General features: G+C 50.7%; 1 protein-coding gene across 10 annotated transcripts in view; it reads left to right on the forward strand.

Annotated features, from left to right (window-relative positions):
- Positions 1–269: 269 nt before the first annotated feature.
- Positions 270–20,617, forward strand: part of ERI3 (ERI1 exoribonuclease family member 3) — a 118,135-nt gene continuing 97,787 nt past the window's right edge. For 3 of the 10 annotated variants that reach the window (XM_080603439.1, XM_080603431.1, XM_080603438.1), the window contains exons 1-2: positions 270–399; positions 9,546–9,820. In XM_080603439.1, the coding sequence (XP_080459565.1) occupies positions 9,569–9,820 (252 nt within the window). In that variant the 5' untranslated portion in view covers positions 270–399; positions 9,546–9,568. Of the gene's footprint in view, positions 426–2,627; positions 4,550–9,545; positions 9,821–20,617 lie in introns of those variants that run through there. The other 7 variants (XM_080603437.1, XM_080603435.1, XM_080603436.1 and 4 more) reach the window with 7 other exon arrangements.

Consider the following 20,617-nt stretch of genomic DNA (forward strand, 5'->3'; position numbering starts at 1 on the left):
CACCAGAGTGGTGCTTGGGGACACCAGAGAGTGGTGCTTGGGGACACGAGGGGTGGCCCGTGAGGACATCAGTGGGGATGAGGAGGACACTTGGGGACACAAGCGGCCCGTGAGAACGACGGGGACAGATAACGACACGACACGGCCTCGCCCCACTGCTGCGAGGGCCTGCCCCGCGGGCCGCCAGGAGGCGGGCACAGCGGCGTCGAGGCGCGGCATCCCCACCCCCCCCACAAAACTACAACCCCCAGCGTGCCCCGCGCCTCGCTTCCGGCCGGGCGCTTGCGCCGGGAGGCCAGCGGCGGCGAGGAAGCCCCGCCCCCGGCGGCGGCAGGCGGCGCTGCGGTTGGTCGGCGGCGCTGCCGCTCAGAGCGGGGTCGGAGGTCAGAGTGCGCGGAGGTGAGCGGCGGTGCTGGGGACTCGTGGTGCGGAGCGGCTGCGGCCCGGGGGGGCCCCGGGGAGCCGGGGGGGGTGGGGGCGCGGCGCCGCCGGGCCTCGGGAGGCGGCGGCGGGGCCCGGCCGGGGAGGGCCCGGCGGAGGCGTGGGGCCGCCGTGGGCCGGGCCGGGGAAGGGGGAGGCCCGGCCGGGGAGGTTGGGGAGGGAGGGTGGGGGCTAGGCCCCGGTTCCCGGTGGGGCCCCCCCCGGGGGAGGGAGGCGGGGAGCGGGGGGAGGCCGCGGGGGGGGGGGGGGCGTGGCGGGGCCTGGGCCGCTGGGAGCCGCTGGGGGCCGGGCCGCGGCTTGGGGCCGGCCGGGGCGCGGGGCCGCACGGGCCGCCGCGGTGCTGGGCCCACGGGGCGAGATGCTGGGGGCCGGAGGGGGGGGGCGGTCGCGGGGGGGGGGTCGGGGGGCTGAGGGAGGGGAGGAGGGCTGCCCCCCCGGCGGCGGGAGGGGAGGGAGGGGGGCGGCAGCGCCGGGGAGGGCCCCTGGGGGTGTGGGGGAGGAGGAGGTTGGGGTCCTTCCCCCACCTCCTTTTTTTTTTTTTAACCCCCTCCTTTTGAGGTTTTTGGCCCCCTGCCTCAGATCCTAAGGCTCTGGAGGCAGCTTGAGGCCGAGGAGCACGGAGCTGCTGGCTCGTCTCCTCGCGGGCAGTGGGAATTTTGCCTCCCTCCCTCTCCTTGCTGCTGTGCTGTTGCGGGTGTTTCTTCTCGGCTGGGACGTGTGGGGAGGTGTTGGCATTGGCCCCTCGTGCGCTGTCTCTCCCGAGTCTGTGCCTGGTGGATTTACGTGGTCGTTGCTGGTCTGTTTGCTCATAAGCCTAACACTTGATTTACCTTTTCTCTGCTTAATCCTTCTCCTTACTGAGCTCTGGGTTTCAGCAGTGGGTGGGTGGATAGCTGCCGCTTGCTCTGAGCTCTTGATGCCCGTTCAGTTGCAGCGGAAGGGACCAGGGGAGTTTCCCGTTTGGTTAAAGCCTGCAGCATGCCTCGGGAAGGGTGAGGTGCACGGGGCGCTGAGCAGGCGCTGCTCCGTGAGGCTCGTCCCATCAGGTGTTAGCAGAGAGTTGTTTGAGAGCTTTGTTTTTCTAAAGGTAGCTGGAATTGATTTTACCGTTCGGTTGTGCATCTCTTCGCTTTGTGTTAAAGTTGGTGTATGAGTTTTTTATTCCAAGAAAGAATTGTTCTTAAAATAAGTAACGTGTTAGAGGTCCAGTTGGTTACTCTTCAGTGTGTGGGCTTGGGAAGTTGGATTTCAGATATTTTTGTTCCCTTTCAAGTACTGAGTTCTGGTCTTTGCAGCTGAATTTTGATGTTATTTTATTGCACGGACTAAATACTTGTCTCATTTCAAAGAGTGGCCCTCTTACGGTTCTTGTTTCTGTCAAACTTTGGGTGGCTGTACGTGAATGGTGTAGTTTTGTTTCTCAAAAAAAAAAAAAGTGTTATAGCCAGACAGATTTGAGTGTTACCAAAACCCAGAAGAAGAAGAAACCCATTTAAAGCATTAAAAAGAAAACACGCTAATGTGCTTGATGCTAAATAAAGCTTTTGGATTGAGCGTACACTGCAATGGTTTGATGTGGCCTTAAGGTTCTGCTTTGCAGTTGAGAGATACTTAACTTCAATTTGATTTTTTATTTTTTTTACTATTATTATTCTTTTCCTCCTTTTAATTTTGGAAATAAAGCTCTGGAAGAGGCTTAAGTATGTGAAGTTTTTGCGCTTGACTCCGCTCCTGTACGGACCCAGTAGCCAGCTCCGGGTACAGGGCAGGGGGGCTGTAGGGCGCAGGGCCGGCGCTGTGCGGGCGTGGGGCTGGCTGTCGGCGCTGTCTCCGTAGGAGAACACGGGAGGCTGTGAAGGAGCTGTGCCTCTTCCGCGAGGGTGGATCTGAAGCGCGTGTTGCTGCTGGAAGCGGTCATCCTGGTGACTCCTGGTGTTTTACTCTGGCAGCGCTGAGCGGTACAGCAGCGTGGCGCAACAGCAAGCGGAGGAGTTGGGGGGAAGAGGCCGAGCTGGTGCTCACAGGGCGTGCGCTGGAGCAGCGGTGGCAGCCGTCGCTGCCGGGGACCACCGGGCAACTTCTCTCCCTTAGGAGAGGTCGCCTCTGTTGGTCAGCTGCCAGCTGAGTGGTTGCGTTCTCTCCAGATACGTTGTACAGGTGATACCTCACTCCTAACCAACTTTTTTTTTTTTTTAATAACTTCAGTTGTACTCGTTGTAGTTTAGTTTTTCTCCTTAACTGGTTGGGTATTAGAGTTATCAACTTCTGTGCTGGTTTCCCAGGGTCGCTGAGCCCGGGTTGTGTGGAGCTCGCGCCCTGTTGTAGGTGCTGCCCGGCTTGCGGCGTGTATTTGCCTGTCCAACAGGACAGACCTTTGGCAGAGTACAGATTCTTTTTTTTTTTTTTAACGCTTCCAGATTTCATATGTGAAGATCAAACTTGAGGAGTAAACTAAGATTCATTTGGCACTCTTAGGTGCTAACCTTCAAGTCCATATTTCAGGTAACGAAGGTGTGCAGCTGTGTGAGTGCTTTGAGCGACTGTGGCACTCTTGTAAGAAAACCAGGTGACTGCGTGCTAGATTCCGTTAAACAAGAGGCTGGCTGGCGTTTCGCCTTTCACAGAATTAGGCCAACGTGCAGCAGCAGCTTTCCCTGACTGGAAGCGTAGTGGCTACAAATCTCTTATTTCTGGCGCAGGGAGCTCTGCGGGTTGAGAGCATCGCAGTGCCGTAAATTTCAGAGCTCTTCCCGAAGCCCAGGGCTGGGAAGGTTTGAATGAAAACTAAGGTGTTGTTATTTTTTTGCCAGTGAAGTGCTTGGCCACTGGAAGGAGCGGGCTGCAGGTAATTGGGAGCCCCCGTGTTTGGTGCCGCAGCTCAAGGCCGGGAACTTTTCTGAAAGATGTGCGAGCCTTTGGGCTCGATTCAGGAGTAATGAAGCGGAAACTTTACGGCCAGCGTTACGCGAGGTTCGGGCGGGATGGCCCGATGGGCTTGCTGACTCCAGGTTTTGTGTGTTTGTGCTGCTGGAGCCAGGACACCTTCTCTGTGCTCTACAAAATGCCGCGCCACCCCGGGCACAGGTGTCCTGGGCTGAGCACGCGGTGGGGTGAGGGGCCGAGCGAGCCAGCAGCTCCCCGGGCTCATCTCCCTCCTGCTTCTGCCAGCGTGGGCACAGCCCCTCGGCGGAGCTTTGGCGCTCGTCCAGCCCGTCCCTGAGCTGATTTGCCTCACGGAGCCAGCAGGAAACTATCTTGCTTTAACTGTGTTTTATTCTGGCCGCGTTAGCCCTGTTGTGGGTTCCTGTGGTTGAATCGGCTCACGGCGAGGCCTGACGAGCGCAGGACCGGGTGCGAGATAACCGACAGGAGAATAAGGCCGAGAGGGAAGGATGGGCCTGCCTGCTTCTGGCCCCCGAGGGCTCTTGGGGTGGTTAACCCCGTTCTGCGTAGCTTCACCCCAGGGCATTTCTTACGGCTCCCACGCAGAGGTGGGAGACTGGACCAGAGGGTTCTTGTCTGAACTCAGTAACTCTTTGCTGCAGTACTGAACCCGCTCTTCCCCTGCGGCTTTCCAACCTGTTGTATACATCTGCTCTTACTTCTTTGTTTTAATTTTTGTCGTTTCCCTCCTCTGCATTTTCTCTACGTGACCAATCCTTTACTTTGTGGAGCTTCTTCAAGCCTCAGCTTAGGTCCGTTTGCTGATCCACGCTTACTGATGGAGGAGGTTTTAAAAATACCCAGCAAAACCTCTCTTAAGAGACCAGTCAAGGAGGTGACGAAAGTGGGTTGCCTAGTGGAGGTGGCCTAATAAAATGGGAGCGGAATTGCTCCACGCATCTTCGGGAGCGCTCCTGGGTGGTCTGCGCGGAGCAGTCGGCGGGCGCGGGTGTCGCTGTGCTGCACGTGAACTGAGCTCTGTTTGTTTCCCAGCCTCGTAGGGAGTGGTAGCCCCAAACCGGCGCCTCCCGCCTCGCTCATTGTGATCTCACAAGCCATCGCGTCTGTGGTGTCACAATGGAAGAGATGCTGGTGCTCGGACAGAGCCCGTGCCTCTGACATAGCAGCCGAGGAACGCAGCGGGAAGAATGAGCTCGAGGAACGGGTGAGAACCGAACCCGGCAGCGCCCTCCGTCCTGTAGTCAGCCCTCCCCGCGTTCGCTCGTCTCGTCTGTAATGCCCCCGTGGTTGGTTTTTAATTGAACTGCCAAGACGTGCGTCCCTCTCAGACGAGCAGTCGCCACTTTGCCCCTGGAACCCCTTCTTCTCTGCTGTTACCCTCCCGTACTGCGCTGGGTCTGACTTCAGACTGTAAGTTCTTGAGAACAGGGGGCTCTTCGTCTGTAGTGGGGAGAAGCTGCGAGCGATTCTGGAGCGCTGTGAAAACCGAACGATTAAATCCAAGTTGTATCTGTGATGAGTAATGAGGGGACAACACGTAGGCATCCCATGGCAGCGCTCGGGGGAAGTGACGTTACAGATTTCCCAAAATACGGGCTTGGTTGTCTACCGGTGCCACAGGCAAACCCAGCCAGAAATGGAGTGCTGTCACGGAAGGGTTCTGGATTAACGCTCAAGGGGTGACGCTGTGAGGCTGCAAATTAAAGAAGCAAACTTACCTGTCTAAAATCATGTCACATCATTAAAACGGTTATAAAAGCTTTGTGTTCTGTTTGTTTTACTTTATGTATTTTTTTTTTTGCAAGTTTGGAGAGTGCCAGTTCGGATAAGCTGGTTTTGTCCTTAAGTCTCTTGTTTCCCGTCTCCCAGGCTAGCCAGGTGCTGTCATCTCTTGGACTGTAGTCTCTCTCATGAAATATTTTGTTTTAGGTCAATGTTGATTTAAAAAAAACTAAGATCTCTCTATTGTTCTTCAGTTATATCTACACACAAGTGAAATATGGGCTCACATTTGACCTGCGAGCATGCATTTGAACAGTTCCCAAATTGGAAGTCCTGCCTTCTTTTTGCCATACTCTGTTCCAGGAGTTGCTAAGTGTATGCAATTTTATTCCACAAAATGCATCTTTATTGCCCTCTCTTTTTATCCTCTATATTTATGAATCTAATTCAATAAAATGAGACAAACCTGACTTACATTTTGGATTATGTTTGGTTGCTCTAGCCTCAAGTTTAGCTGTCTGCAAGAGACCAGGAGTTGTACTTGCCTCTGCCCAGGCTTTGCACAGGGAATAAACTGAGCCATGCTATTCCCAAAGCTTGCTTGCTTTTATTTTTTTATTTCTTGCTTTTTTAAAATTACAGTTTGCATTGTCATTTAGGCTATTTCTTTTTTTTTATAGATATGCTTTGTTAAGGCCACTTTACCGTAACATAAAGTAATTTAGCATGTAAATGGAGGCTCTCATGAAATAAATCCTTCAAGGTTGGAGGGGCAACCCAAGAAACATTTGTCTTTTCCCCTCTCCTGCCCGAGCTTATCAAACTGAGTGGTGAAGGAATATTTTGGGGTTAAAAGCAAGCTGTTAAAGTTATGCCATCTTTCGCTGCAGGTGACTTTAATTAGATGTGGTTGTAAAAAGTAAGCATTTATGTTAAGTGCAGAGGGCCCGGTGAGCTCAAGATCGTAGGCTGAGGAGTCTTGGCATTGATGGATTTGCGTCCTGGGCAACTTGCAAGCGCGCACCTCTGTACGTTCGTGTGGCTTTGGGGCTGGCCTGCAGGTTGAGCCCTTGCAGTGCCCTGCTTTGACTCAGCCGTTATCCCGTTCATCCCATGCAACTCGTTTCCTCTCCTCTTCCTTGCTGCTTGAGGTTCCTGCTGAGCATCCGCCCTGGTGCAAAGCCTGGGGCACGACAGCTGCTGGTGCAGGTTCTTCGCTCGACTCCTTACACGCAGCTGACCAAACTCATGCTTTGTCACCGCGTGCCTGGACCACGAGCAAGTGAGAATCGTGGTCAGCCTGAGCTCGTCCCGTTACCTGCAGCCGACGTCCAGATAAATATATTTATATCTTTAAATTTGAAGAGCCAGTTGCTGATGGTAGCTGGTGATGTCGCGTGTGGCACACTTACAGGGCACCTGATGCTGACTGTGTCTTCCAGCTGCAACCCGGCACACGTGGCTGTTTCCCTGTTACTGGGTGTTGCAGGTGTAAAGTGCTGTCACCTTTTCCTAGGTCTGCGTACAATCTGTCAAAATAATTCCTCCAGTCCAGCCTCTGTTCGTGGTCCCGTTACGTTTCTTACATATCTGTGTGAGGAGTTGGAGCTGTGTGGTATGAAATATTAACCTGGGAGGGTTGGAAGCCAGCTGTGACAGTTTGCGCTATCTGAGGCTATAATCTGACCCTGTGTGCATAGGCAATGTGTTTTTTCACTTAGGTGTGGAAATGGGCTCATGCAACATGTGGGTTTGTCAGGACAGAGCACCGTTTCTGATTTTTGAAGCCGTGCTGCTTGCATTGTTGTCCCTTTGGAAGAAAAATAGGGGATAATTACTAGTGCCTTGCATTGTCATAGCAGTTATAAGTGCTTTACATGACTTCTAATAAAGTGTGTTTGCTCACCAGCTATCTTGTGCTCTGAGGCACTCTGACCCTGCCAGAGAAGATGATGTAAGGTCTTCCCAGGGCACCTGGAGCAGTGGCTGGGTAAACACGCAGTTAAAACTTCATTTGGCTCGCAGTGCGGGGTTTGCAGGGGGGCTGCTCGTATTTGTATGCAGCCCGCGGCGGGGAATCAGCAGGAAATACCCCACTTGCACACCGTTGTTCAGGGCATAGCTCCCTCTGCTCCCCACGTTTTAAGACGAGGCGCCTGATGGCACTAGGTGCGGACCATGTTGGTAAGAGCAGGCGCTGGTGTTGGATGGTGTTTCCCTCTGTGGCTGTTCCATGGTGCCTGCGTGGCACGGACCTGCCTGGCTGCTGATGCCACGTGGCAATGAGCCCAAATCCCGCAGAGACACCCGGCTTGTCTTTGCCACGTGGACTCAGGCTCGGTTAGCATCCTCTTGGGGATCGCTGCATCGCTGCGCATGGCAGGGGTTAGCCCAAAGATTCCCAGGAGCAGGTCTGATGCCCTGGCCGTGCCAGTTAAGATGCAACAGAGAAGTGCTGGTCCTGCTGTGTGTGGGTGCACGGTGTGCTATGGTTTACTGCCTGCGTTTGATATAGGGGTTGCAGCCTGCCTGCCTCCTCCAACCCAACTCTATATTTTACTTCATGCAGTAGGCTAAAGACCAGGTTTTAGCGCAACTAACTTACACGCTGCTTTATTCGGGGACGTTATATTTGCTGTGATGGACCTTCAGATTCATAGCCAAGTGCTTGAAGACTGAAAGCACATACACCTCAAATCTCTCTTATTTGGGGCAGGTTAGAAGTGAATGTAACTTCTGTCAGGCAGTAACGCATCTGTTAATGACAGTGAAAGCTGTAGATGGAAAAGCAATAGGTAGAGCTGAGCCCCTCTAGGATAAACGCAGTGTTGGGCTTGCAGCATAGCTCTTTGTTACGGTTTTGTAACTTGTGCTAGCAGTTTTCCAGGTACCTGCTGCCTGGCACGCTGCTTTAGTACAGCAAGTGGTCCCCTAGGACAGGAGAGCCACAAGGTGCAGCCACGTTCGCACCGCGGGCAGCGGCTCCACCTGAACCCGCCCCGGCTCCTCTGGTTTCCAGCTGTGCAGTGCCCGGGTGCTCCTCGCACTGCAGCCCTCAGAAGGCAAGGGCGCAAAATGTGTGTTTACTCGGAGCACGCGGCCTCCTCGGCCGCAATTATCTCCTAATCTGGTCCTTCCGAGTTTCTCTGGGCTCGCAGGTAAATACAGATTTAGCCGCTATTCGAGGCGTGTTATTTACCTCATTAAGTGTGTGTTTTGGCACGTGCGTTATTTACCTGATGGACTAACGGCTGGGAAAGAGCAAATGCTGTCTTTTGTGCAAATAGCGACTTTGGTCGCAGGCTGCGAGTCCTCTGTTTTGTCTCTCCCATTTCACGGAGGAAAAGCAAGCGCGCGCGTGGCTGGCCTTGGGCAGCGATGGGGCTCTGCCCGGAGCCAAAAGCAGACGATGCCTGTTGTCCCCAGCCCCACAGCGAGAGGGTGTGATGTGTGTGGGGAATTATGCCCTGCTGTATCCTTGCTTGGGAGGATGGGGTTGCCCAAATTCACCTGTTTTGCCACCATCGGCCGCTGTCCCCAGCTGTGTGCCAGCTCTGTGAGTGGGGCTGGGTGTCTCGTCCTCGTAAATGTGAGCCTGGGAGCAGCCCCGGGGCAATCATTTTGCAACATTTGAAAAGAAAAAGTGTAGAGGGGAAATCCAGACAGTCTCACGTGGGTGGGGTAATTTATTAAATAGCCGTTATCGAATAGAAGCATCAGAAGGTGATGGCTGCATGAGGCATTTCTGGGGAGGAGGGAGGGAGGTGATAACCTATAAAGTCTTGCTTGCATTTTGCTGGAAGGACAGCTTGGTGCCTGCTGTTCACATGTAGGTTTGTTGTACCAGCGTCTTCCTCGGAGAAATACCTGGAGTCAGAAATCCAGTGCAGCACTAAAATCGCAATGCTGGGAAACCTGGTACACGGGGCAAATGAGAACTTCCCCGGGGAGGGCTCCTCTGGCCCCCAGACGTGTGGGTTTGTAGCGGAACGTGGAGGTTTCAGTGCGCCTAACAGGCGTTTTCGGGGCCAAGCCGTTCCGATGGGTTGTAGTGTTGATGTTTAATTCCTGCCATGTATCAGAAGTTGCATTGTATATGAACAGATGAAAGGCCTCCTCTGAATCTTCAGTAGGTGTAGGTCAGGCTTTTCATGCGACATGGTTCGTGTTGGGTTCTGCTGTGATAAGGTCCAACGGGGAGGTGTAATCTGGTGCCTGGAGCCGTGAATGTTGTGTGGCTCGTGGTTCTTCACTTAGAGCTGTTTGCAGAGGTTAATTTCCAGTTACCTGTGATTCTGGACACCGTGAGCTCGGTCCAAATGGCACCTGTCGTGCTGAGGGCAGGTTGCCGCGTTATTCCAGGTTTGCAAGGCTGGAACCTCCACCGGGAAGCACAGAGAAAACCCCCGACGGAGAAGCGCAGTGGAGCAATGCTAGCAGAGATGAGATGTGCCTAAGTAACACGAGTCTCTCTTCAGTTTCAGATGCCCCTGGATGTTCAATGATAGCACTCCTCCATACTGGAGCAGCAAAGTTTCCCCAAAACTTACTTCCAAGGGCAAGACAAGCTGTGTGCTCCCTCCTCCTGCCTGGTGTTCTCAAAGGGTACGGCTCCATCGTAAGCAGGAAACTGGCGTCCCACGGCTTTGGAGCTTCCATGGCAGCAATGTCGTCCTTCCCTCCACAGAGATATCACTACTTCTTAGTGCTGGATTTTGAGGCCACGTGTGACAAACCACAGATTCATCCTCAGGTAAATAGTTGATCCTGTTAATTTTCCCCTTGTGAGTTGCTGCTGCCGTTTGCGAGAGGGGGAGGGGAAAAGACACGGTGCTCACTGGCTCGTTTCCTTTGGTTTCTGCCACCTTCTTCCTGTCGTTGGTCCTCCAGAGCTCTTAGCTATCGCCTGCTCTCTGAGGAGCAATGTGAGGCCCTTGTGGTGGGAACGAACATATGGAGCCTGATTTCCATCAGGGAAGTGACAATACAATGTCAGAAATGCTACTTAAAGTCGTGCGTGCCTGTCATCTGCCTGAACTGGAGAGGGTTTAAAAATTGCAGGCTGGGAACCTGCATTGGTAGAGTACTCACAACAACCCTGTTTGATTCTGCAAGGTAAAAGGCCGTTACTGAAGTTATTTTGTGTGGTTGTTAACTGTGGAGTGTAATGAGATGAACTGGTCAGCTTTGGGGCGATTTGTCAGTGCTTTACCTCCTGAGACGTGCAGAGATCCACCTGAAGCTCAGATGTTTTTCTGCAGGCAGTTCTTCCGTAATAGCGCAGAGCAACTTAGTAAATGTATTTTCAGTTGTCAGCAGGACAGGGCTAGGGTTTCCATTTAAATTGGAAAAACATGCTAAAAAGACGAAGTATAATATTGGGTTGGTGACAAACCAGCAGAATTTCCGAGTCTCGAAATGGAACTTGGACTTCACGCCCTCCTGTGCATTGAGCAACTGGCCTCTTACTGCTATTGCTGGCGCGTTGGCTCTGAGAATAAATTCTCTTTGCTTTGCTTCGACTGTGCTAAAGGCTGGAGAGTAATCAACATGGTATCTCGTTACTGAGATGGCTTGATGCAGTGTGTTCGTTTCCCAGTGCAGCCGTGGTTTCCTCTGGGCTTGTCCTGCCAAAGGCGTGCTGCAGGTTGGGATCAGACCTGGCTCGTCTCTTCCCCGGCGGTGCCACTCGTCTCCGGTGTTGCCCGAAAAAAGGACTGCAAATTTGCTGCCCTTTTGCTGGGTCTTTGTGGGAGGCTGCTGTGGCTCCGCATCCAGGCCTGGCAGCGGTTTTAAGCGCTCTCCAAGTGAGATGTCAGGCTATTTCCTGCACGCTCAGCCTCGGGTGCACAGGCCTGTCAAAGCTGTAAATCGGATCTACCTTGTCCCTTTGGAGATGGGCTTGGTCTGTGCACATTTTGATGCAAAACCATGATGCATGGGGAGCTAGTTTACAGCTGGCAGTAAAAAGGAGCATGAGTGGAATATGATTACTACTGTTTTAAGGAGCTTTGTCCCCAAGTCCTTGCCGGGGAAAGTAATGGCCTGGGCCAATGCAGATCTGCTATATATTTTGTTGCACCTTTAAGGCGGAGATGTTCTTCGGTGGTGTTTTTTTCCAGCCTGCTGTGTTCAGCGTCTGTGTCGTATCGCGTGTGGTGTGAGGCCTGCCAGTCCCTCATGTCCTCGCAAACAAATGAGTTTGACAAATAAGGGGATGGCTCTTGCTGCATGGAAATCAGTGCCGCTGAAAAGGCTGAAGTTGCCTGCTGCAATCAGGCAAATTTACAGAAAAGAGATTTGTCAGCTCGTGCCCCTACCTCCACCTTTCCTTTCTGCTGACCAGCGTGGCTTTAGCTCAGTTTGCTGCTGGGCTGTGTGTCGTGGCGAGCAAACTGCTGCGTATTTTCAGGAATGGTTCGTGCAAGGTCTTCCTAGCAGGATCTTTCAGTGGAGCAGTGCCAGGCAGGTTTTGTAGCTGTGGTCTGAGGACAGACCTGGGAGCCAGATGTGGTCAGGTGCTGGTTTTAACTGTGGTCCCAGTTCTTTATCTGCTTTTGTTACTTGACTTGCAGTAAAGCAAGTAAGCCTAGTAGGTGATGCAATGAAATTCGAATGCACTGGAATGTGATGAGGAGGCTGCACACAGAGCTGAGCCGTGATCCAAGTTACTTTCAGTGGGTAGTCATAGCTGTAAATTTAGCCATCTCAGCCTCGAAGTCTGGCAGAGTGCACTTGCCACCGTGCAGTGCACTTCACATTTCTCACTAACTGCTCTTCAAAATGTTCCAGTTTCTCAGCAGAAGGAGCTGTCTTTATTTACACCAAGGTGTGTGCCTGCCACATCTGCTCCCCCCTCCTGCTGTATTTACTTGTGCTCTCCTGCAGCCGGCAGCCTCGCTAACGTTGTCCCTGGGGAAGTCCTTCATGCTCTTTTGGGAGCCCCGAAGACTCCTGCATTTCCATCCCCTTTCGTGCTGTCCTGTCCCCTCCAAGGTCTCATGGCACGGCCTCCGTAATGGGGATCAGGGAGGGCTGAGGACAGCAGCGTTCCCCTAGGAAGCCATCTGTGTTGTGGCCCCACTGTGTGCTGTATGGCAGCTGCCCTTTGTGTTAACACTTCTGCTCCGTCCTGGCCCCTGCCCTACGTCTGCAGAGGAGCAGTAGCATCAGGAGTGTGCTCCAGCCACCCTGCGTCCTCGCGGTTTGCTGTCACCTCCCTGATTGCTCCCAGCTTTCAAGAGATACGCCCCCAAATCAAAGCACGTATTTAAATGCACAAAGAGGCAGCCTGGCTTGCAGGTTTTGTGGCTATATTTAGGAGCGATGGGCCATCCCAGGCAGAAAAGGACGCGGAGGGTTTAAGTGCTCTGCCCCAAACGTGTAGGTGGGAAAACTGGCAGACTAGAGGCACGGTCTGTGTCACGTAGTGCTTTAACCAGCCAAAGGTCAGTAGGGGATTGGCAGTAAGGGATGTTTATGGCTGCCCCCTCGCATCTCTTTAAAGCTTGCCTGTGTGTTTGGAATTCGATCCAAAGCCCGGTGGGGTCAGGCGGGAGCCGTCGCAGCGTGCAGGTCGGTGGACCTGGGGCCACGGCAGTGGTGGCGTGCTTCATTTGTCAGCTCTAACTCGTCACTTTCTCTCTTCCCTTTGCTGGCTGCTGAGAGTTTGTAAGTGCCTGCCTCTTTTGTGCGCTGTCAGCATGTAGAGGGAGGTACATGCGGTGGTTGAGATACACAGGAGAAGATGCATTAATAGGTGGGAATCGTTCTTCTGTCCCTTTGTCCTTGTATACACCGGTGTTTATGGTGGCTGGTGCTTTCAGTGGCTGTTAAGGAGCTCAGGTCTGCAGCTGCCTGTATCCCTGTTTTATTATTGCAGTGAGGGGCTGTGCCCCGTTCGGTCAGCAAGCCATGCGTCTCGCCTTCAACATCAGCAGAGTGGGCAAAAAGCAATGATTTTCTTAAATGTAAGGAAGTCTAATGATAGAAATCAGAGCTGTTCAAAGCTGAATATGAAATTATGTCTCTACGTTGGATGTCAGTCTCTACTGTAATCCATTAAAACCACTTCCATGAAAAACAAATGCCGTTCAGGCTTGTACACCTGCTGGCCGGACGTGTAAAAGAGCAGCAGACCCCCGGACTGGCACAGCTCAGGAGCTGGGCCTAGGAGCGGTTGAATTGCTAACTGAGCTCTTGGTAGCGATCAAGTTACCGGTTTCTCATGTCAATTTTTCAGGTACTTGACTTCAGTGTCTTGGGTTCGCTCCAATTTGATAATCAGTTGGGAGTTAGAAACCTGCCTCTTCCACTCTCTGTGAAAGGAAGGTTTGAAATGTTCAGGTCTTCTCATTGCTAAAGGAGGCTGTCACCAGAGGCAGAGAGATTAATTACAGATGATACCGTCCTTGCTCTCTTAAACAGCATGTTTTAAATATGAAATTATTTTGATAGTTTTCTTTAGTGTATCCTACTTGTTTCAAGTTTGTTTAATGTGCGTTTTGACTGATACTTTAGTGCATTTTAATTGCTTCTGTCGCATGAAGCTGGACGTACTTTGTAATTGAACAAATACAGAACATTACTCAACACTTCAACGTGAAACTGTAAACACTGAGACTACAAATAAGCATATGTTCAATTACTGATTTATTTTTAAATAAAATAGTAATAATTTAAGCATAATAGTAATCTAAAGTAGAATAGTAGTAGTGCAGATAAACCTGTGTGGTCATAGTACATTTCCTGATTGGCAAAATCACATTAACAAATGAGAGCCAACCTTTCCTTAAGGTAACAATAAGTACAAATGAAGACAAGTTTAAATTGGTTTCAGGCTGTGTTTCCTCGAGAGCCGGTGTAAGTGAGCATTAAATGCCTTTTCCCCGTTCTGGCTCTCAGTCGCAGGCAGGTACAGCTGGAGTGGCCAAAATGATCGCTGCCTCTCCATCTCCGTGCTCCTCTACCCGTGGTGTTGGTCCCATGGTAGGGACAACTGCACGATGCCTCTCTGCTCCTGAGCTGCTGTGATTTGCAGACTGACCTTGGAACGTCAGCGGGTGTTGATTTCTACCACACTTAGGGCATAGCAGCAGGTGTGCTGAGCTCTGTGCTCAGGGGGAGTGGTAGGGGTGGGCAAGTTGGTGGCAAGTTGGACATCTAGGAGGGCTCTGTCCCTGGAATTACAAACGTGGGAGGAGGCTACGGGAGGGACCGTCAGGCTTCGAGGTGTCTTCTGCATGCTCTTCAGGCGGTGCTCCATGAAAGCTGCCGGGGCAATCCTAGCCAAGGTCCTGAGAGGGAATAGAGGAGGTAGCTCACGAGGTAGCAGATCGTCACTGTCCCATCCAGGGGCAGACAAGGGATACGTGTCCTATCCAGATATCCCTGCGTAGCAGGTTTCTGCCAGCACGGTTTTTGTGTAGCCGTTAAGCTCGGTGCATTAGAAATCACCTGCCAAAACCTTTATTAAGGCTGATCATGAATTGCTGGAAAATGAAGAAATTCAGGCTTGTTTCCCATGGCAACTTTAACTCAGCACTCTTGTGCGTAAGTATTACAGTGGAATATTAATCTGCAATTACCTGTCTTCATGCAGCTTAGGCTTGGGTGTAGTTTTAAATACATAGCACTCAATTCAGCTTCTTACAGTGTTGTTTCTAGAGGAATGTCATTAAAGATGCATGTAACACAGTCACTTAAAGCCTTTTCCTTTTTTTTACTAAAAGTAAGTAAAAAATACGTATTTATCATCTCTTTGCCAATTAGGGCTTACTTTATACCCTGTGTTTAATGAAGCTACATGGCTGCGGTTACGCCATTCTTCTTATGTTGTAATGCTTTAAGTTCTTAAAGTGTCAGGAAATAGTTCATATAAAAGCTATTTTAGATGGCTTTTCTGTTCACATTAATTTTTGGAACAATTGTTTGAAAAAAAAACTTTTTGAGGCCTTGTAGCTGGTTCATCTGAGCTGTTACAGATTCTGCCAAGAGCATGTAAATACCCGTAACTTAATGTACTACAAGGGGCATCTGAAATTAAAGAAATGCAGTTCTTTTTTATTATAGTTTTATATATGTCATGCGCTTCATTGCAATTCCACTGGACTGTTGTGAAATATTTTGACCAGTACTGAGAATAATGTCTTTATTTTCGAAGATGTGGGGATCGGAGGGGAGCAGCCAGCGTTTCAGAATTGGTCCTGCGAGGTCGGTGGCACCAGCTGCGGAGCAGCCCACAAAAGCTGCCTTCTCTGGGGCAGTCGCTTTGCCTTGGAGACCTGCCTCGTTCTTGCAGTAAGTAGGGCCAACCTTGCTGTGACCCACGTGGAGCTGACAGGACGGGTTATGGCTTCAGGCAGTAGAATTAGCTGTATTTATTTAAAACCTGATGAGCTAGGTAACGTGAACAGCTACCGAACCCAAATCTGGAGAGCGCAGCCACTAGACCACCAGGCAAGACACCTGACGTATGCCAAAATACAAAGCAATTTCTTACTTGAAGATAACAAACCTGGCGTTAGTATATCAACAAGCCTAAAATACCAGGTGCTCGGGGGGCCAATTGTCGCAGCCCTAACCTGACCCAACCTGCTCGGCGTCGGGCTGCCTCTTGACAGGCCGATGAGATGACTGCCTTGGAGCAATCAGTCACCTCGCCCTCGCAGCCTGCCGAGCCCCCCCAGCAGTCATGCATCACAGCGGGCAGCTCCCCACCTGCGCCGTTTGAGCGCTGTATCCTTAGCTGTGCAAACATTACACGTCGTTCGGGTGACAAGTTGCAGAGTTAAGCAGGCTTGTTGTTACAGCAGAAAGTAGTTGAGCTTCAGTCACCCTGAAAAGAAAAGATCCCCGCGCATTCCTGAACCAGCAAGTCGGCTGCGCTGTGGTTAAAGGTTGCTTCGCCTCGCCGTAAAGCAGCGGATGAGGGTAACGTGGGACGCTGGGGACGCTGGCACCGTGTGCCTTTCTGAAGGTAAGGAGTGGTGCCACGGCTTCTTCCTCCATCGCACATCACCTCTCTGGAGGCTGCTTCTCAGGCTGCCTGTTCCTAAGGGACAGTCCCTGCTGCATTTAGCCGGTCTTCTCCTAGGTTTGAACAAAGCCTTTCCCACAAAGAGAAGGTACAGCTCAGCTCTGTTTGGTGAGGAGGGCACGGGACTTGCCCAAGTCTCACGCTTTCTTCCCCTTTGTTCCCTCCTTGCATTGTCTCTCAGTCTGGGCACTTGGTGGCTGGCAGCGTAGCTCTTGGCTATGTCCTTTAGTTCTCAATGCCGGGCAGGAACGTGCTGTCACCAGCGGTTAGTTGTGATGTTTGTAAAACCCTGGCTGTTCATTTACATGCACTAACATGCCCTTTCTGCCTGGTCCAGATGTTTTAGCACTGCTGGGAACATCGATCGTTCGTGCTGCTCAATAGCAGGTGAAGAGGTTGGATCTGGAAGTGATTTGATGATTCTGCAGTGGGGACTGCGCAGGCCAGCTGCTTGTGGTTCAAGGGAGTGGACTTAAGGGTATAGTGTAGTTGTTGTCTTGTAGTAGGGAATATTTGAAATTTTTTGTGTGCTGCCTTTAACTTGGTTCGAGTGTGAAGCCTCCCTCAAAACTGTTGGGCTTACATCGTTGTCTGCGTCAGTGGAGATTTTCTGGGTGGTGAAATAAGTGCCAGTAGTGCTTGAGGAGGTGAGCTGAAATGTTGGCCTGTCTACATTTCTCATCCCAGGTGTGGAACAAGGAGGGAGCTTCTCCTTTATTCTTATGGCTGCATGCTGCCGGGAAGATCAAAGCTGTTTCCTTTTTTGGGAGTGAGATGATGCTGATGGTGAGAGGCAGGATCCAGGTTGTGAGCAGATGCCTACCAAAGGTTTTGTTTGGGATGGAAGGACAAGGGTTGTGAGCCTGCTCTCCGAATGTCCGGTACAATGGCAGATATGAAAGAAGTCCTCGTGTTCACAGTGAGAAGTTTAGGGGGGAAATGTCACGTGCGAGATGTGGATGCTCCTGTTCGTGCCCTGTAAGGAGGGATCTGAGCTGGAGAAACGATTCGCTTAGGACTCCATACCTCAAAAAAAAAAAAAAAAGAGATTGAGACCATTTCAAGAGGATCTGAAAGAGAAATGTCCCGGCCTGCGTCTGCTGTGGATAGGAAGAGCAGTCATGAATTTAAACAACAGCGAGGGAAATTCAGATGAGGCATTAGGAAAAACTTTCCAATGATAAGACTAATGAAACACTAGGACAGAGCGCCTGGGGAGTGTGTGAGTCTCTCTTATTGGAGTCTGTAAAAACAGCCTAGACAAAGTCGGAAATGATTTAGGGGCAGGTGGTGATGCCTTCGGGCAGGTGCATGGACTAGACGTCTCTCTTAAAGCTCCAGCTCCCGGGGGCATGTGATTAGATGGGAGTTTCAGCTCCTGTTAAAGAAAGAGAAATGGTCCCTCACCCTCACAGTTGTAAGGAAGCACCTGAAAGCATGAGCCAGGTTTGATGTCAGTGCAGAACCCAAAGGACAACTCAAAACTAAGGAAATCCAGATTTTGGCATTAGGTTCAGTCCCTGAATGTTGGGGGTAGAAGGTGAGGTTAAGCTAAGAGCAGGGGGGAAGGAAGAGACCTTGGGTATTCCGCGATCAAGGAGCAGTTGCTGTCTTCATGTCATCTTTTCCTCGTGTTTCATGATCTTTCCATATTCCTGCCTGTCCCCTTGTGTTTGGATTTTGGTGCACATTTCCTGTCATGTTTTTCCAAGATATGACAGTGGTTTTAGCATATTAAATTGTTGGGTGCGTGCAAACGCGTACTTTAAATAGGTAGTGATGGAAAGAAGCAATTTGGGGGGCAGCTGCTTCCCCAAAGACCTTTAAACGGTGTTAATCAGCACGCAGAGTGACTTCCCATGGACAGAAGCGTCGTGAGGCTCCCCTGGGTGTGGAGGTAGGCTTCCTTTGGGGAGGGATAGCCCTGATTCAGCAGGAGTCCTGCTGCCTCTCCTCACGGAGGTGTTGCCTTTATGGTCCCAGTTTGGGTTAGTTTAATAAAAATTTAGAACCGGGGAAGAGACCTCTGAGGTCATCTTGGCTCCTGCCCCTGAGGGCCAGTGCGAGGCTGCTCACTTGGAAGCAGCTTTAGTTAAAATAATAATTAAGGCCCTGAATGGAAGCAGAGGAGGCAGACCTGTTAGGCTAGGCTGTCCTTACTATGTCCCTTTTCGATTTTAATTGCCTTGGAAAAAAAAGGAGAATCACAAGCCTTTAAAAGCTCTGATTCTTCCTGCTCTTCACCACCCCCCCGTCCCCTCCCGGATCTTGGAGGCATCAACTCTCATCTGTCAAAGTGTAAATCAGCAATTAAAACACAAACAGCGAAATGCCAAAGATGACCCGAAGCACAAAGCAACTGACAAACAAGTCCGGACAAATCGGCGGATAATTTATAAGCATTGCCCTAAAATCTAATTATTTGGCAATTCGAATTTGCAGCCGGCCAGGGCTGTGCAATAAATTTAACCCGCCATAAATTATTTAGGAGCAGCCCGTGGTGTAAATCAAAAACACGAGTGTTTGTTTAAGAAATAAGCTCCTTGTGCATAAAACGACTTTTTTTCTTGAAAGACGGGACAAAAAAAACCAAACTGAACAAAATGAGCTGGTGCTGAGCCTGTCCCCTCCGTCAGACTCCCCTGCCTCTCCCCCCCTTACCTTTTTTGAAGGTGTAAAGCAGTCTTTTGGTAGGAAGTTTTATGCTTTTCCCTATCAGAAAAAATATCCCTTTCTCTCAAAGGCATCTGCTTGTTTTTATTGCGTTTTGAACAGTCAGCTCTGATTTTTACGGGCATCTTTTATTCTCGTGTTTATTAAACTTCTTCAACTGGGGGTGGGAGTAAGGGATAAATTATTCCCTGGTAGTTTTCGAACTGAATAGGCCACACAGTCTTTCTCAAATATATAAACCAGTCTCCCAAAGTGTGCCCTGTCCTCTTCTCACGTGGACTTCTGGACTGAAAGGTTTTGAGAGCTGGGAAGTTCTGCAGGGCATTGTATTCCGTTAGCCTAGTAATGCCGGTGCTCACGGATCCAAAATGATGAGCAAAAAGATGCCGCTGTGGGAATTAGTGCAGTTTCAGCCGCTTGCTTTTCTGAACCGCAGAGGTCTGTGCTGGTACAGGAAAATGTAGTAAGAGTGGTTGTCTGCTTGTTTGTTGCTTTTATTATCAGGAAAATCGAGACAGCTGACTTCTCGCATCCCTGGTCGGGTGTTGCAGGGAGGGGAGTTGCATTTAGGATGGTTGTGCAGGGAAAAGCTGCGTTTATAGCAGTGATTTCACATGCCCTTATGAATTTTTCAAATCCCTTTTAAGGGGAAGCCCATAGCAGTTACGCAGTGCCCTGCAGGCAGCCTGCTGTGGGACAGCCAGGCTGCACGGAGGGCTTGCATCTGGTACCTCTTTTGGGGGGAATATTTAAAAAAAAATAAAAAAAAGAAAGGCAAAAAAAAAACCTGGGCAAGCTGTCACATAGATCTGCGTGAAGTGCCCTGAAATCATAAAGAGAAGATTGTTGTACAGAGAGCGGCCCTGGTAATGGATCTGGATAAGCCCAGGGCTCTGTGGGTTCCCATTGTTAAGGGGTTTGGGGGAGCAGCGCAGGGGAGGGACAGGGTGCTGCTGTCTCTTTCTTTAAGCGTGTTAATATTGATTTTAGAAGCGCTGTATTCTAACAATATAAATGCAAATGCCTGTAATTGGGAGCCGCGTGCAGAATTTCTCAACACAAAACATGTTCAACTTTTCCCGGCGAGGGGAGGAAAAATAAAAAGCTGCTTATTTATTGCTGCTGGTTTGAATCCTGGATTTCCTTTCAAGTTGCTTTGCAGCGGTAAATAAAGCACCTAATTGCGGTGCTTACAAAACTCAAGCGGGGGCATTTGTTCTTCTGGGAGCTCGTGGCTATTTGCAGGCTCTGGACCTCCGCAGCATTGTTTGAGCACATCCATAACTTCTGGCTGTGCTGCGAGGAGAAGCTGGAGGGGGCCAAGACCTCAAAGCCCCCAGCGCTGCTGGCAGCAGGCAGCACGTGTAGCCAGAGCGGACGCGGAACAGGCTGGTGAAGGACGGGAGACGTCAGTGAGCTTCTGTTAATTCCCCTGTTCTCCTCTACCTTTCCCCACCTGGACGAAAGCAAAGTGGTGGCGTGGATGGAGCCGAGTGTTTTAAGCTCGCCAGGCTGTCGTGAAACGTGAGCGAGCGCCCGGCCGCCTCTCGGAGTGGCGGGCTATTGGGGGTGTGTGCGTGTGTCTGAGTGCTCACCATTTCGTAATAATTACTAATGAAATTCTAGATCCGTAATAACATTTTGGATATCTAAAACAAACCATATGCTTGTTAAAAAAAAAAAAAAAGAAAAAGTGGAAACAGATCAACTTTGAGCCATAAATTCATGGTAATAGAGGCCTCTTTTTTTTCCCCTTTCTGTTTATGTTTGATAGATATTTTTGTTTCTGCAGGAATGTCAACTCTTAATTTCATGATGTATCATGGGCTTAAGAAAATT

Source organism: Anser brachyrhynchus (assembly GCF_964034855.1).
Source record: "Anser brachyrhynchus genome assembly, chromosome: 8".
NCBI classification, from domain to species: domain Eukaryota; kingdom Metazoa; phylum Chordata; class Aves; order Anseriformes; family Anatidae; genus Anser; species Anser brachyrhynchus.